Source organism: Schistocerca serialis, chromosome 7, assembly GCF_023864345.2.
Source record: "Schistocerca serialis cubense isolate TAMUIC-IGC-003099 chromosome 7, iqSchSeri2.2, whole genome shotgun sequence".
Taxonomy (NCBI): Eukaryota; Metazoa; Arthropoda; class Insecta; order Orthoptera; family Acrididae; genus Schistocerca; species Schistocerca serialis.
The window spans coordinates 168,145,546-168,159,902 of record NC_064644.1 but is presented as its reverse complement, the minus strand read 5'-3'; the positions used below and the strand labels follow the sequence as shown (position 1 = coordinate 168,159,902).

At 45.3% G+C, this 14,357-nt stretch overlaps 1 protein-coding gene across 3 annotated transcripts in view; it reads left to right on the top strand.

Moving 5' to 3' along the window:
• Positions 1–14,357, top strand: part of LOC126412356 (tyrosine-protein phosphatase non-receptor type 9) — a 796,012-nt gene that overhangs the window by 387,291 nt on the left and 394,364 nt on the right. For all 3 annotated transcript variants that reach the window (XM_050081912.1, XM_050081910.1, XM_050081911.1), the window contains one exon: positions 9,007–9,147. In XM_050081912.1, coding sequence (XP_049937869.1) covers positions 9,007–9,147 — 141 coding nt within the window. The remainder of the gene's footprint in view (positions 1–9,006; positions 9,148–14,357) is intronic.

Sequence of the window (14,357 nt, the reverse complement as noted above, 5' to 3'; positions counted from 1 at the left end):
TGCGGAGTGCATCCTTCGTTGGGCCAAACAGATGGAAGCCGGAAGATGCGAGGTCAGGGATGTAGGGTGGATGAGGAAGAACACTCCATTGAAATTCTGCGAGCCCCTTTCGTTTGCGCAGACTTGTGTGAGGCCTTGAGAAGAAGAAGTTGGTTTGCATTTTTGTGGCCACGAACACACTGACGTTGTTCCTTCAATTTCCTAGGGTAGCACAAAACACTCGAGAATTGGTGGTTGTACCATGAGGAAACACATCGAGCAGAATAGTCTCTTTAGAGTCCCAGAAGACCATCGCCATCACATTACCGGTTGAAGGTGTGGCTTTGAACTTTTTCTTCGAAGGCCAGGTGGTGTGGCGCCACTCCATGGAATGCCGTTTTGTTTTCGGTTCGGAGTGAAGAAGCCATGTTTTGTGGCCTGTGACGATGTCCGACAAAGAATTGTCACTATCAGCCTCGTAAGGCGCAAGTAATTTCGCGTAGATGGTCCACATTGCTCTTTTATAGTTTTCCGTTAGGCGGCGAGGGAACCCAACAGTGACAGACCTTCGAGTTCCCCAACTGGTAGACGAGTGTGTCAGTATTACCAGCACAGGCTTCCAATTCTAAAAGCGAGTTGTTTAATTGTGATCCGTCGATCACCTCGAATGAGAGTGTCCGCACGTTCCAATATGCGGGAATCGCAGTTGGGTACGGCCGGCCGTTACGCGAGCATGGGCAAGCTTTGCGCGACCTTGCTGCGGTAGTGACAGACACCTCACCCGACGACTCACGGTGGTTTTGTTCACTGCCAGGTCTCCGTAGGCAATCAGCAAGCCCTTATGAATCTCAACGATGCTCTGGTTCTCCACCGAAAGAAAGTCAGATCTGTGCCTAGAACGCACCTACGTTACAGATGCCGTTTCGAAGACTACGTGTAGCACAGCCACCTATCGGAAGTTCTTGAAGCTATAGGGGCTGAAGCGGGAATATTACACAGTGTCCCACAACAAATTCCGTATTTTTTCAACCGAAATCGGCCGAGAAAAAAATAAGTTGCATTACGTATTGAGCGCCCCTCGAATCTAAGCGGAACACGGACGAACAGGGAATCAGACTAGCGACGATGTGGGCCACAGATGCGGAAATCTACTGCCATAAGCGACTCTGACAAAGGGTAGGTTTTTAGGTCCGGCGCCTGGGAACGAGCATCGCGGAAACAGTGTAGCTAGTGAGCAGTTCGCATGTTACTGTCGCGCTTGTAGAAAGTGGCTGAAGCACACTGAAACCGCGAGAAGGTGAAAAGTTTCGGAACATGGAGGTTGGAGGGTTGCCTGCTCCGTAAAGCGAGAAAGGCGCCGATCTGTGGTGAATCTGAGTAGAATGCTGGTGTAGGCGCAAGTGCTTCGGAGCAGACTGCTCAGTGCACTTCGTTAAATTTGACGATCCGAAGAAGACGACCCCTACGTGTTTCTCTTGACCTAAGGAAATTATCTATTACGGTTGGAGTTCGCAGAGATTACACCGTGGATCAGTGGAAAGGTGTCGGCTAGTCGGATGAACGACATTTCGTGCTGCACCAGATCGATAGTGTTATCCAGATAGGCCGTCTTCCACAACAATAGCTGCTCGAAAGATGCTCTGCAGCACAATCTTAGGAGAGTAGGGGCAGTATTATGCTGTGGGGGACTTTCACTGAAGTGTAAATGGGACCTGCGGTAGTAATCGAAGGCACTATACAGCTTTGGAATACGGAAACATTATTGCTGACCACTTGCGTCCCTTTATACTTGGTGTGTCCCCCAATGGTGGCAGCATATTTCAGCAGGCTAACTGCATGTTTCACAAGGCCAGAATCGTGCTACAGTGGTTCGAGGAGCGTGATAGTGAACTTAGGTTGATGTGTTGGCCACCAAATTTGCCTGATCTGAAACCGATGATAAACATTTGGGACTCTATCGCCGCCAGTTCAGCTCCCACAAAGCACCGCTCCGTAATTTACGGGAACTGCTTGACCTGTAATGTACAAAACTAGTGCTGCGTACTTCCCGAAACCTATGAATATGTCGAAACCATACCTCGTAGATTCGCTGAAGTGTTGCGCTCCATGGTCGACCAACACGCTCTGTTATACGCTAGGCGCAAATTGAGACGCTTATAGCGCTTGTGGTGACGGGTTCAAATGGGACCGCGCAAATTGGGACGTGACGCGACTGGGACGCGACACGCGCCAGCGCTAGGTCGCACGACGTTCTGGTTGTCGCACAGTTTCGGGGAGGGGTGAGGTGGAGAGCGTGAAGGCAGTCCTGCATATGCTCACTTCGGCATAGCGCATATCGGCAGTGGAAGTACTGCTCATCCGAAAAATACGGCCGTACTGTATAGTGAATTTTATTATCACTGAGTAGTGCTTCGTTTTTCGCCTTTTAAGCGCTCCTGCACTTTTCGTTAGGACATAATAGTTTTCAGTTACATGTATCTGTACAGTTCTTTTCTTTTGTTTATTGCTACGCGGTTTGAGCCGCCTTGTCACGGCCCGCGCGGCTCCCACCGTCGGAGGTTCGAGTCCTCCCTCGGGCAAGGGTGTGTGTGTTGTACCTAATTAAGTTAGATTGAGTAGTGCGTAAGCTTAGGGTCCGATGACCTCAGCAGTTTGGTCCCATAAGACCTTCCTACACATTTCCAAAATTTTTGTTTACTCTTTTGTCTAAAACAATGCACAGATCAGTAACTGCTGAACCATTAGCCACTGGAATTACATCTTCTGCCTATACACTGTTTTCAGATGGTAAGAAGGGAGTGAGACAGGGTTGTAGCCTCTCCCCGATGTTATTCAATCTGTATATTGAGCAAGCAGTAAAGGAAACAAAAGAAAAATTCGGACTAGGTGTTAAAATCCATGGAGAAGAAATAAAAACTTCGAAGTTCGCCGATGACATTGTAATTCTGTCAGAGACAGCAAAGGACTTGGAAGAGCAGTTGAACGGAATAGACAATGTCTTGAAAGGAGGATATAAGATGAACATCAACAAAAGCAAAACGAGGATAATGCAATGTAGTCGAATTAAGTAGGGTGATGCTGAGGGAATTAGATTAGGAAATGAGACACTTATAGGAGTAGAGTTTTGCTATTTGGTGAGCAAATTAACTGATGATGGTCGAAGTAGAGAAGATATAAAATGTAGACTGGCAATGGCTAGGAAAGCGTTTCCGAAGAAGAGAAATTTGTTAACATCGAGTATAGATTTAAGTGTCAGGAAGTCGTTTCTGAAAGTATTTGTATGGAGTGTAACCATGTATGGATGTGAAACATGGACGATAAATAGTTTGGACATGAAGAGAATAGAAGCTTTCGAAATGTTGTGTTACAGAAGAATGCTGAAGATTAGATGGGAAGATCACAAACTAATGAGGAGGTATTGAATAGAATTGGGGAGAAGAGGAGTTTGTGACACAACTTGACTAGAAGAAGGGATCAGTTGGTAGGGCATGTTCTGAGGCATTAAGGGATCACCAATGTAAAATTGGAGGGCGGCGTGGAGGGTAAAAATCGTAGAGGCAGACCAAGAGATGAATACACTAAGCAGATACAGAAGAATGTAAGTTGCAGTAGGTACTGGGAGATGAAGAAGCTTGCACAGGATAGAGTAGCATGGAGAGCTTGATCAACCAGTCTCAGGGGTGAAGAGCACGACGACAACAACAACAACAACAACAACAACAACAAGGGACAGACGATTCATCGTTGAGGGTAGTACATAAGGAAGTAAGGAATATTTTAAAAGCACATGATTTAAAAGCAAGGCAGGAAAGTAAAACAATGTTATCTACTTGGTGCCTGTTATGCTGACGTATCTTTACGATCTTTTGCAAAAAGTCAAAAAGGCCCAATTTCCACAGATAGGACCCTTTTGTGCTTCTGGTAAAAAGCGTCCAAGATATGAAGTACGTGAGTTTCACTATCGTTACTTGGATATGGATGTAATACGAGAGCCGGCCGTGCGGTTCTAGGCGCTACAGTCTGTAACCGCGCGACCACTATGGTCGCAGGTTCGATTCCTGCCTCGTGCATGGATGTATGTGGTGTCCTTAGGTTAGTTAGGTTTAAGTAGTTCTAAGTTCTAGGGAACTGATGACCTTAGATGTTAAGTCCCATAGTGCTCAGAGCCATTTTTTTGTAATACGAGACATTATACTATGTACATGTGGAAATCAGATTTCCACTGTAAGCTAGAAACAGTCTAAAGAGCCTCGCAAATAACAATCTTTTAATTGGCTCGCCGTGACGAGAAAAAGCATTTCGTTAGTTGCATACACATGATTAGCATTAATAAACCAATTATACAACGGGCTACAAAAATGAGAAAAATGGTCGGCATTGTTACGAAAGTATGAGTACCTTGAAAGAATGCGGTATTAGATATATTTGATTTGTTGAAATGTATTGCTGACAAAGGCAGAACTACTTTCATGACAATGCTTTTCGAACGACGTGAACTTCCGCTCACAAGGCACGCATTCCTGTCGCGCGCGTTATTCTCAGCTGCTGACAATACGCTGACCTTTGTGTTGTACTACAGATCAATTGTTTATTGTTCTCAGTAGCAACTATTTTATTCGCACATTACGCATTGTCAGTTTGGCAAGCCGTAGGTGAGTAATGAGCATCTGGCATGTGCCTATCATTCTGCCTGAAGGAAACGCTGGTCATTATTTTAATACTGCTCAGATCAAGAGAAGGAATTCCGGTCGTTCAGTGTTAAAAACACGATTTGTTACTGGGATTCAACCAGAATTGCTACAGAATTGGCAATTGATTTTTGTGTGATTTCTTAACCTCTTCTCATTCGAAGAAGCATCACCATTTATGAGTAACGACCACATTTCTCTTGTTGACAGGTTTAGTTCCACTGCCTTTGCCAAAATACAGAGTAATTTGCACAAACTCATCCCACAGCAGCTATTGCGACAGAATTCTGTAACAGAGAGCCTCATTAAACAAGTAATTGGCAATCAGGGAGCTCAGTTGCTTACGAAAAACGTCGTAGTGTTGGTTTGCATTGACATAAGAGAAGATATTTAATGTTTATTTTCATACTAGAAAACTCTTGTTTCACTGGCTGTCGATTACTTTTAAAAAATTACAGTTACTTGAATGAAAAAAAATAAAGAAGGAAGTATAAATACTGATATATCACCTTAGATAAGAAAGTTCCTTGTGTTTACGAATTGGCAAAATACTCTCCTCCTAGTGTGCTGTCATTCCCCAAACTCTCGTGTCGCTGTCTCGAACGGTTTAGGAGCTAAGAGGGATGTTGTGAATATTTCATCGCGGGCGTGAGATCCGGAGTGAGTGCACAACATAGGATCCATTTTCTCAAGGTCGGAGGCAGATAGAGACATCCTCCCTAAAGAAAAATTCAACACGTTATCTAAATATCATACGCAGCAACATATGGTGTAATACGCACCAAACGCAAAATCATAGCGACCCCTATTTTTCATTGCAAACTTTTCGAATTTTGCGTATCGTCTTACTAAAATGTCTATACCACAATAAGTATCACCATTAGCGAGATGATGGGCGCTTCGCCAAGAAGCTGACATATAATGCTACAAGCAATGTAAAAATGAAATACACTCCTGGAAATTGAAATAAGAACACCGTGAATTCATTGTCCCAGGAAGGGGAAACTTTATTGACACATTCCTGGGGTCAGATACATCACATGATCACACTGACAGAACCACAGGCACATAGACACAGGCAACAGAGCATGCACAGTGTCGGCACTAGTACAGTGTATATCCACCTTTCGCAGCAATGCAGGCTGCTATTCTCCCATGGAGACGATCGTAGAGATGCTGGATGTAGTCCTGTGGAACGGCTTGCCATGCCATTTCCACCTGGCGCCTCAGTTGGACCAGCGTTCGTGCTGGACGTGCTGGACGTGCAGACCGCGTGAGACGACGCTTCATCCAGTCCCAAACATGCTCAATGGGGGACAGATCCGGAGATCTTGCTGGCCAGGGTAGTTGACTTACACCTTCTAGAGCACGTTGGGTGGCACGGGATACATGCGGACGTGCATTGTCCTGTTGGAACAGCAAGTTCCCTTGCCGGTCTAGGAATGGTAGAACGATGGGTTCGATGACGGTTTGGATGTACCGTGCACTATTCAGTGTCCCCTCGACGATCACCAGTGGTGTACGGCCAGTGTAGGAGATCGCTCCCCACACCATGATGCCGGGTGTTGGCCCTGTGTGCCTCGGTCGTATGCAGTCCTGATTGTGGCGCTCACCTGCACGGCGCCAAACACGCATACGACCATCATTGGCACCAAGGCAGAAGCGACTCTCATCGCTGAAGACGACACGTCTCCATTCGTCCCTCCATTCACGCCTGTCGCGACACCACTGGAGGCGGGCTGCACGATGTTGGGGCGTGAGCGGAAGACGGCCTAACGGTGTGCGGGACCGTAGCCCAGCTTCATGGAGACGGTTGCGAATGGTCCTCGCCGATACCCCAGGAGCAACAGTGTCCCTAATTTGCTGGGAAGTGGCGGTGCGGTCCCCTACGGCACTGCGTAGGATCCTACGGTCTTGGCGTGCATCCGTGCGTCGCTGCAATCCGGTCCCAGGTCGACGGGCACGTGCACCTTCCGCCGACCACTGGCGACAACATCGATGTACTGTGGAGACCTCACGCCCCACGTGTTGAGCAATTCGGCGGTACGTCCACCCGGCCTCCCGCATGCCCACTATACGCCCTCGCTCAAAGTCCGTCAACTGCACATACGGTTCACGTCCACGCTGTCGCGGCATGCTACCAGTGTTAAAGACTGCGATGGAGCTCCGTATGCCACGGCAAACTGGCTGACACTGACGGCGGCGGTGCACAAATGCTGCGCAGCTAGCGCCATTCGACGGCCAACACCGCGGTTCCTGGTGTGTCCGCTGTGCCGTGCGTGTGATTATTGCTTGTACAGCCCTCTCGCAGTGTCCGGAGCAAGTATGGTGGGTCTGACACACCGGTGTCAATGTGTTCTTTTTTCCATTTCCAGGAGTGTATTTTTACTCAATAGATTCTGTAAAATCGTTTTAGAAAGATAACAGTGTGCGCGCGCTTCATTTCTGTCAGCGCAGAACGTGGCCAACCGGCGCGTGCGAAGTATGTGTACGCATCTCAATATGCGTAGGAACCCCGCGACACGCGCGAAACGTGCGCGTCGCGCTGTAGTGTTGTGTCACGTCACACGTGCAATACGCGCCTCAATTTTCGCTTAGCCTTATTGTGATTAAGCAGTGCATAAACTTCACGAACCACTGTGCAGTGAATGGCGGGGGCTGCAACGTACCGATATTATTAATTTTCTTTTCTATTCCATTCGAGTACAGGGCGAGGGAAAAGTGATTGTACGCTTTTGGATGTGCCTTATCATCTCTTATACTCACGATCCCTACGCAACGTATGTTCGCACTTTCGCTGATGATAATTTGGTTTGTGGGGCGCTCAATTGCGCGGTTATCAGCGCCAGTACAAATTCCCAATTTTTACACAGTCCTGACTCGCCACTTTCACGAATGATGATGAAGTGATGCGGACAACACAAAGACCCAGTCCGCAGTTCAGACTAGTGTGGAACACATTCAAAGACTGTGAAGACGGGTTAGACGTATGCTGTCCCTTTACTCTCAAATATTCATCTCCTTTTACTTTTTAAAATTATTTAATTATTTCTTCTATTATCTGAGATCATAATCCCTGAATTTAATTTTTTGCTCTCTTATTTTTAATGCTTTAGGGCCTCGAATAAAGTTGATAAATAAAATTCTTAGTGAAGATATTTCTGCTGTTACGTGAGTAGATGCCACAGCCTATTGCGAAAACACTCATTAAACAATTGAAAATTGGCTTTAAACTATGTTTTCTCATTCATTAATATGCTGAAAATTATAATCTGCAACTTACTTTACGTGGAACTGCGCACGTCTCTCACAATTTAATGATGTATGAATCTGCCGTATAAAGGCGTATTGTTGTGCGCCAGCGATGTTATTTCTCCAAGCTGCAGTCTTAAGTAAAATATGAAAATGCTTAAATATTTGACAAGGAGGGTCTCGTTATTACATAAATAACCAGGAAAGTAATGATTAATACATATATTATTTTTATTTCTCCTAGTACAGAACTGTATATAACAGCGTAAGTAATAAGCGTCTACTTTCGGCTACATCTAGAGAAGAAGTTCTTTAATGTCTGATCTTGTTCATCGTTTCACGAAGACTACCTCGGAGTTACACAAAGTATTACTCGCAGAAATTGCAGCACATTGTCTATTCTTTGGCTAGATAACTGAAATACTTTTAGAGTTATTCTCACATAAACAGCGTTTATCGCATTTTCTTCGTGACACGTATTAAAAATAATGATCAGATATCATACTTAATGTTCTTGACTGTGACGCGTTTAACATTTTACATTATTTAATATGTCTATCCATACGGGGACGCTACGGTACAGGCGATGTGCGACCTCTCGCAGGAAGTTGCAAGCCGATAAATTCCAGAAAGGAGGCCAAGTCCGTCGTAAGCAATATACGAATAATTACAGTTGTATCTTAATGGAAAAGCAAGTCCACAGCGAGGTAATCAACACTGTATCACAGTGGGCGTAAAGGAGTACTTCATACTCGGTATGTGAACAGGTCGCTCGGGGCCGGTGCGCGAGGCCATAGGGTTCACCCAATTTAGTCTCTCCTAGTGCTGCCACGCGGTACATTATGCGTGTTCTGCTAATCGATTCCATTTACGTATCGCTGCTCGCTGGTGGGGTACCCTCGCCGCTGCTTTTGGGAGATAAATTATGACGACTGAAACTACTTTTCCATCATGTCTACGTGCAGTGTATTTAACACTGTGTGTGTATGTGTGTGTTTATTTGTTTCAATAGACTTGCATCAGACAGCTAAGTAAGTGACAGTGTTCCAGATAAGTGTGTTCCAGCAGTTCCGTCTTTGATTTGCAGGGAGTGGTGTACCAACTCGACGTCGCCCTAGAAAGCGTCGACACGCAACGAAGCGGCCTAGTCTTCATCTACGACATGTCGGACTCGAAGTATTCCAACTTCGACTACGACCTCAGCCAGAAAATACTTACATTGCTCAAGGTAGGAGGCAGCAGAAGCGAGCTGTACTAAGCGTTGCCCGCGTACGCGAATACTTACTACTGTCGCAAGCTGAAAGGATGTTACCGAAGCGATCACTGTTGGCACGAACAGTACTTACACTCTAATTTCAGACATTAAAATCTTAGTTTCTGAGAAGAACATCATACGCTAAGGACGAAGAACCCAATATTGACCTAAGGATAGACTACTCTTGTAGTACTAAAGTGTGTGCGATGGTGGATGATGCAGTGTCTTGCTGGTCTGCAGCGGGCTGTTGCAGCGTATCAAACACTTTCGGACATGTCCGAAAGAACAGGTACCGTCATCATATATATGTATCAAACACTTTTACGTAATCTACCATTGTGTTCCTTTGTCGTCCCCGTGTGAAGAATACTATCTCTCTTGAGGTTATTTGGTAATTATTCAGATCATTAACATTTTTTTCGAGATCCCATGATCATGAATATTCTAAGCTACAAACCCTATGGGGATTCCATACAACATGCGTTTTATATTTTTGGGTTCGATTCCTTACGTAGAAGTAAAGAATCACTAGAATCACTGGCTGTCTTCAAGCTTTGTAATTCTTTTACCAGATAGCCAATAAATGAAACAATTGGAAATCTTTTCATAGTACTGCAGGTGTGTGGCCGACCTTTGTGGCCGAGCTGTTCTAGGCGCTTCAGTCTGGAATCGCGCGACCGCTACGGTCGCAGGTTCGAATCCTGCCTCGGGCATGGATGTGTGTATGATGTCCTTAGGTTAGTTAGGTTTAAGTAGTTCTAAGTTCAAGGGGGCTGATGAACTCAGATATTAAGTCCCATAGTGCTCAGAGCCATTGTTGCACGTGTGTGTGTATATTTATCATGTCGAAATAAAAACGTAGTAATACGGACATGTATAAAAATTGCAAAGTGGCTGAAATCAGTGTGATCAGTATAAGATGTTGATTACACAAACACTCTGCCAGCTTTCCAACAAACACCGGTGGTAAAAATGGTGTCTGTGCTTCTAACTGCTTACCTTAACTGAGGCAGATGCTTTTACGGTCCTGTCTCGTGACGTAATTGCCCAAGCGTCATGCGAGCTGTAGGTAAGAATGGCAACGTGATGCGTAGATCAGTGAACATGTAATATAGTGTTAATTTACGTTCCAGGCCAATGGTTCAATGATTCATAAAATAAGAGGGAGTGCTTCGTGGATGGTTGATTCTTTGGCCATGTTAATCATGGTTATTTACGATTTGTACAGAAACCAGATGGCAGTTATAAGAGTCGAGGGGTATGAAAGGGAATCAGTGGTTGGGAAGGGAGTGAGACAGGGTTGTAGCCTATCCCCGATGTTATTCAATCTGTATATTGAGCAAGCAGTAAAGGAAGTAAAAGAAAAAAATCGCAGTAGGAATTAAAACCCATGGAGAAGAAATAAAAACTTCGAGGTTCGCCGATGACATTGTAATTCTGTTAGAAACAGCAAAGGACCTTAAAGAGCAGCTGAACGTAATGGACAGTGAGTTGAAAGGAGGATATAAGATGAACATCAACAAAAGCAAAACGAGGATAATGGAATGTAGTCGAAATATATCGGGTGATGCTGAGGAAATTAGATTAGGAAATGAGACGCTTAAAGTAGTAAATTAGTTTTGCTATTTGGGGAGCAGAATAAGTGATGATGGTCGAAGTAGAGAGGATATAAAATGTAGACTGGCAATGGTAAGGAAAGCGTTTCTGAAGAAGAGAAATTTGTTAACATCGAGTATAGATTTAAGTGTCAGGAAGTCGTTTCTGAAAGTATTTGTATGGAGTGTAGCCATGCATGGAAGTGAAACGTGGACGATAAATAGTTTAGGCAAGAAGAGAAAAGAAGCTTTAGAAATGTGGTGCTACAGAAGAATGCTGAAGATTAGATGGGTAGATCACATAACTAATGAGGAGGTATTGAATACAATTGGGGAGAAGAGAAATTTGTGGCACAACTTAACTAGAAGAAGGGATTGTTTGGTAGGACATATTCTGAGGCATTAAGGGATCACTAATTTAGTATTGGAGGGCAGCGTGGAGGGTAAAAATCATAGAGGGAGACCAAGAGATGAATACACTAAACAGATTCAGAAGGATGTAGGCTGCAGTAGGTACTGGGAGATGAAGAAGCTTGTACAGGATAGAGTAGCATGGAGAGCTGCATCAAATCAGTCTCTGGACTGAAGACTGAAGACCACAACAACAATCATGATTATAAGGTACTGGGTAGAATGCTGCAGCGGACTGCAGGTCTGGTGAGTTGTTATCAAGTTATCGAAGTAAAACCTCCAAAAGTGAGTTCGCGGAATTCAGACATCTATGGTTGCAGTTATGCAAGTATTCATTCATCTGAGTGTCGATACAGGGAGTGCTTAGAGGCCTGATGACGTTAATGAGATATCGAACTGTTCGTGAAAATAAAATTACTGCTGAAAACATATGGCTGTTTGGCGATTATTCTTTGGTAAATGGAGGACAGAGATGAACTACGGCTGCAGAGATGTGTGCGCGCGAATAGACAGGTAGTTTTGAGCGAATTACCGCCCAGATGAACCAAGGGGTAGCAACAGTGTCCCCACAACGACCGTTTATCCAACCGTTGCTGCACGTAGGTCTCCGCAGCAGGCGCCTGTTTGGTTCACCCATGCTGATTGCTGCTCATTGGCGACGAAGGCTGGAATCTTCACTGCAGGACAGTAAACGGACGTCCACTGAGTGGCGATAGGTGGCCTTTTCACACGAATCACGTTATATGCTCCTCGGACAGATGGCCGTTGGCTTGTAGGGCTTGAAACGTCTGAAAGCAAACACGCTGGAACCGGGAGGGAGCGTTATGTTGTGGGTAATGTTTTCGTGGCATTCCGTGATTGACCTCGTCATTCTGGAAGGCACAGTGGATCATGTCCTCCACTACATGCAGTTTGTTTATCCTCGGTACGATGGCATCTACCAGCAGGACAATGCAACGTGTCACACAGCTCGCAGTGTATGTGCGTTTTTTTAAGAGCCCCAGGATCCTTTTACTATACTCCCCTGGCCTAATACTCCGCATTAAAACCCAATTGGGAAGCTGTGAGACGACTTAGATCGGGTTGTTCGCGTGATGAATTCTCATGCGAGAAACCTAGCGCCGCTGGCCATGGCATTGGAGTCGGCGTGGTACCATATCCCTGTCGGTACATTTCAGAACCTCATTGACACTCTTGCTACACGCTTCGCAGCGGTTCACAGTGCAGAAGGTGGTCACATTAATGTGCTTCTTTAGGCTGTCAGATTTTGTGTCTGCTCGCCTACTCTGTTGACATGGCGCCCAATTACTTTTTCCTCTTTCCTGGGGTGACGAAACTGTTGCGTGTGAGGCATTTCTGGAATGACAGCAAGGTCATTTTTTTGGATGAAACTTCTCTTAACAGCCAAAATACAGACTACTGCTGCCGAGATTTGCGCCAAGTCATCCATCGTTGGGAATATGGTGAAGCATTGAAGGATGAATGTACAGGGTGGTCTATTGATAGTGAGCGGGCCAAATATCTCACGCAATAAGCATCAAACGAAAAAACTACAAATAACGAAACTCGTCTAGCTTGAAGGAGGAAACCAGATGGCGCTATATGTGGCCTGCTAGATGGCGCTGCCATAGGTCACACGGATATAAACAGTGTTTTTTTAAATAGGAACCCCCATTTTTTATTACATATTCGTGTAGTACGTAAAGAAATATGAATATTTTAGTTGGACCACTTATTTCGCTTTGTGATAGATGGCGCTGTAATAATCACAAACATATATGTAATTGGTATCACGTAACATTCCGCCAGTGCGGATGGTATTTGCTTCGTGACATATTACCTGTGTTAAAATGGACCGTTTACCAATTGCGGAAAAGGTCGATATCGTGTTGATGTATCGCTGTTGTGATCAAAATGCCCAACGGGCGTGTGCTATGTATGCTGCTCGGTATCCTGGACGACATCATCCAAGTGTCCGGACCCTTCGCCTGACAGTTACGTTATTTAAGGAAACAGGAAGTGTTCAGCCACATGTGAAACGTCCACCACGACGTACAACAAATGATGATGCCCAAGTAGGCATTTTAGCTGCTGTCGCGGCTAATCCGCACATCAGTAGCAGACAAATTGCGCGAGAATCGGCAATCTCAAAAACGTCGGTGTTGGACTTTGAACGTCGTGTATAGTTCTGCCACTGGGCACAAGAGAAGTTACGGGACGATGACAGATTTTTTGCACGCGTTCTATTTAGCGACGAAGCGTCATTCACCAACAGCGGTAACGTAAACCGGCATAATATGCACTATTGGGAAACGGAAAATCCACGATGGCTACGAGAAGTGGAGCATCAGCGACCTTGGCGGGTTGCCGGCCGCGGTGGTCTCGCGGTTCTAGGCGCGCAGTCCGGAACCGTGTGACTGCTACGGTCGCAGGTTCGAATCCTGCCTCGGGCATGGATGTGTGTGATGTCCTTAGGTTAGTTAGGTTTAAGTAGTTCTAAGTTCTAGGGGACTGATGACCTCTGCAGTTGAGTCCCATAGTGCTCAGAGCCATTTGCACCTTGGCGGGTTAATGTATTGTGCGGCATCATGGGAGGAAGGATAATTGGCCCCCATTTTATCGATGGCAGTGTAAATGGTGCAGTGTGTGCTGATTTCCTACGTAATGTAGTACCGATGTTACTACAAGATGTTTCACTGTATGACAGAATGGCGATGTACTTCCAACATTATGGATGTCCGGCACATAGCTCGCGTGCGGTTGAAGCGGTACTGAATAACATATTTCATGACTGGTGGATTGGCACGCACGTTCATCGGATCTGACGTCCCCGGATTTATGTTTGTGACTATTACAGCGCCATCTATCACAAAGCGAAAAATGTGGTCCACCTAAAACATTCATGTTTCTTTACGTACTACACGAATATGTAGTAAAAATGGAGGTTCCTATTTAAAAAAAAAAACGCAGTTGATATCCGTTTCACCTATGGCCGCGCCATCTAGCGGGCTAAATATAGCGGCATCTGGTTTCCTCCTTCAAGCTAGACAAGTTTTGTTCTTTGTAGTTTTGCCGTTTGACGCTTATTTCGTGAGACATTTGGCCCGGTCACGATGAGTGGACGACCCTGTATAGAGGACTAACACCATCACCAGTTTTCATGGTAAGAGCTTGATT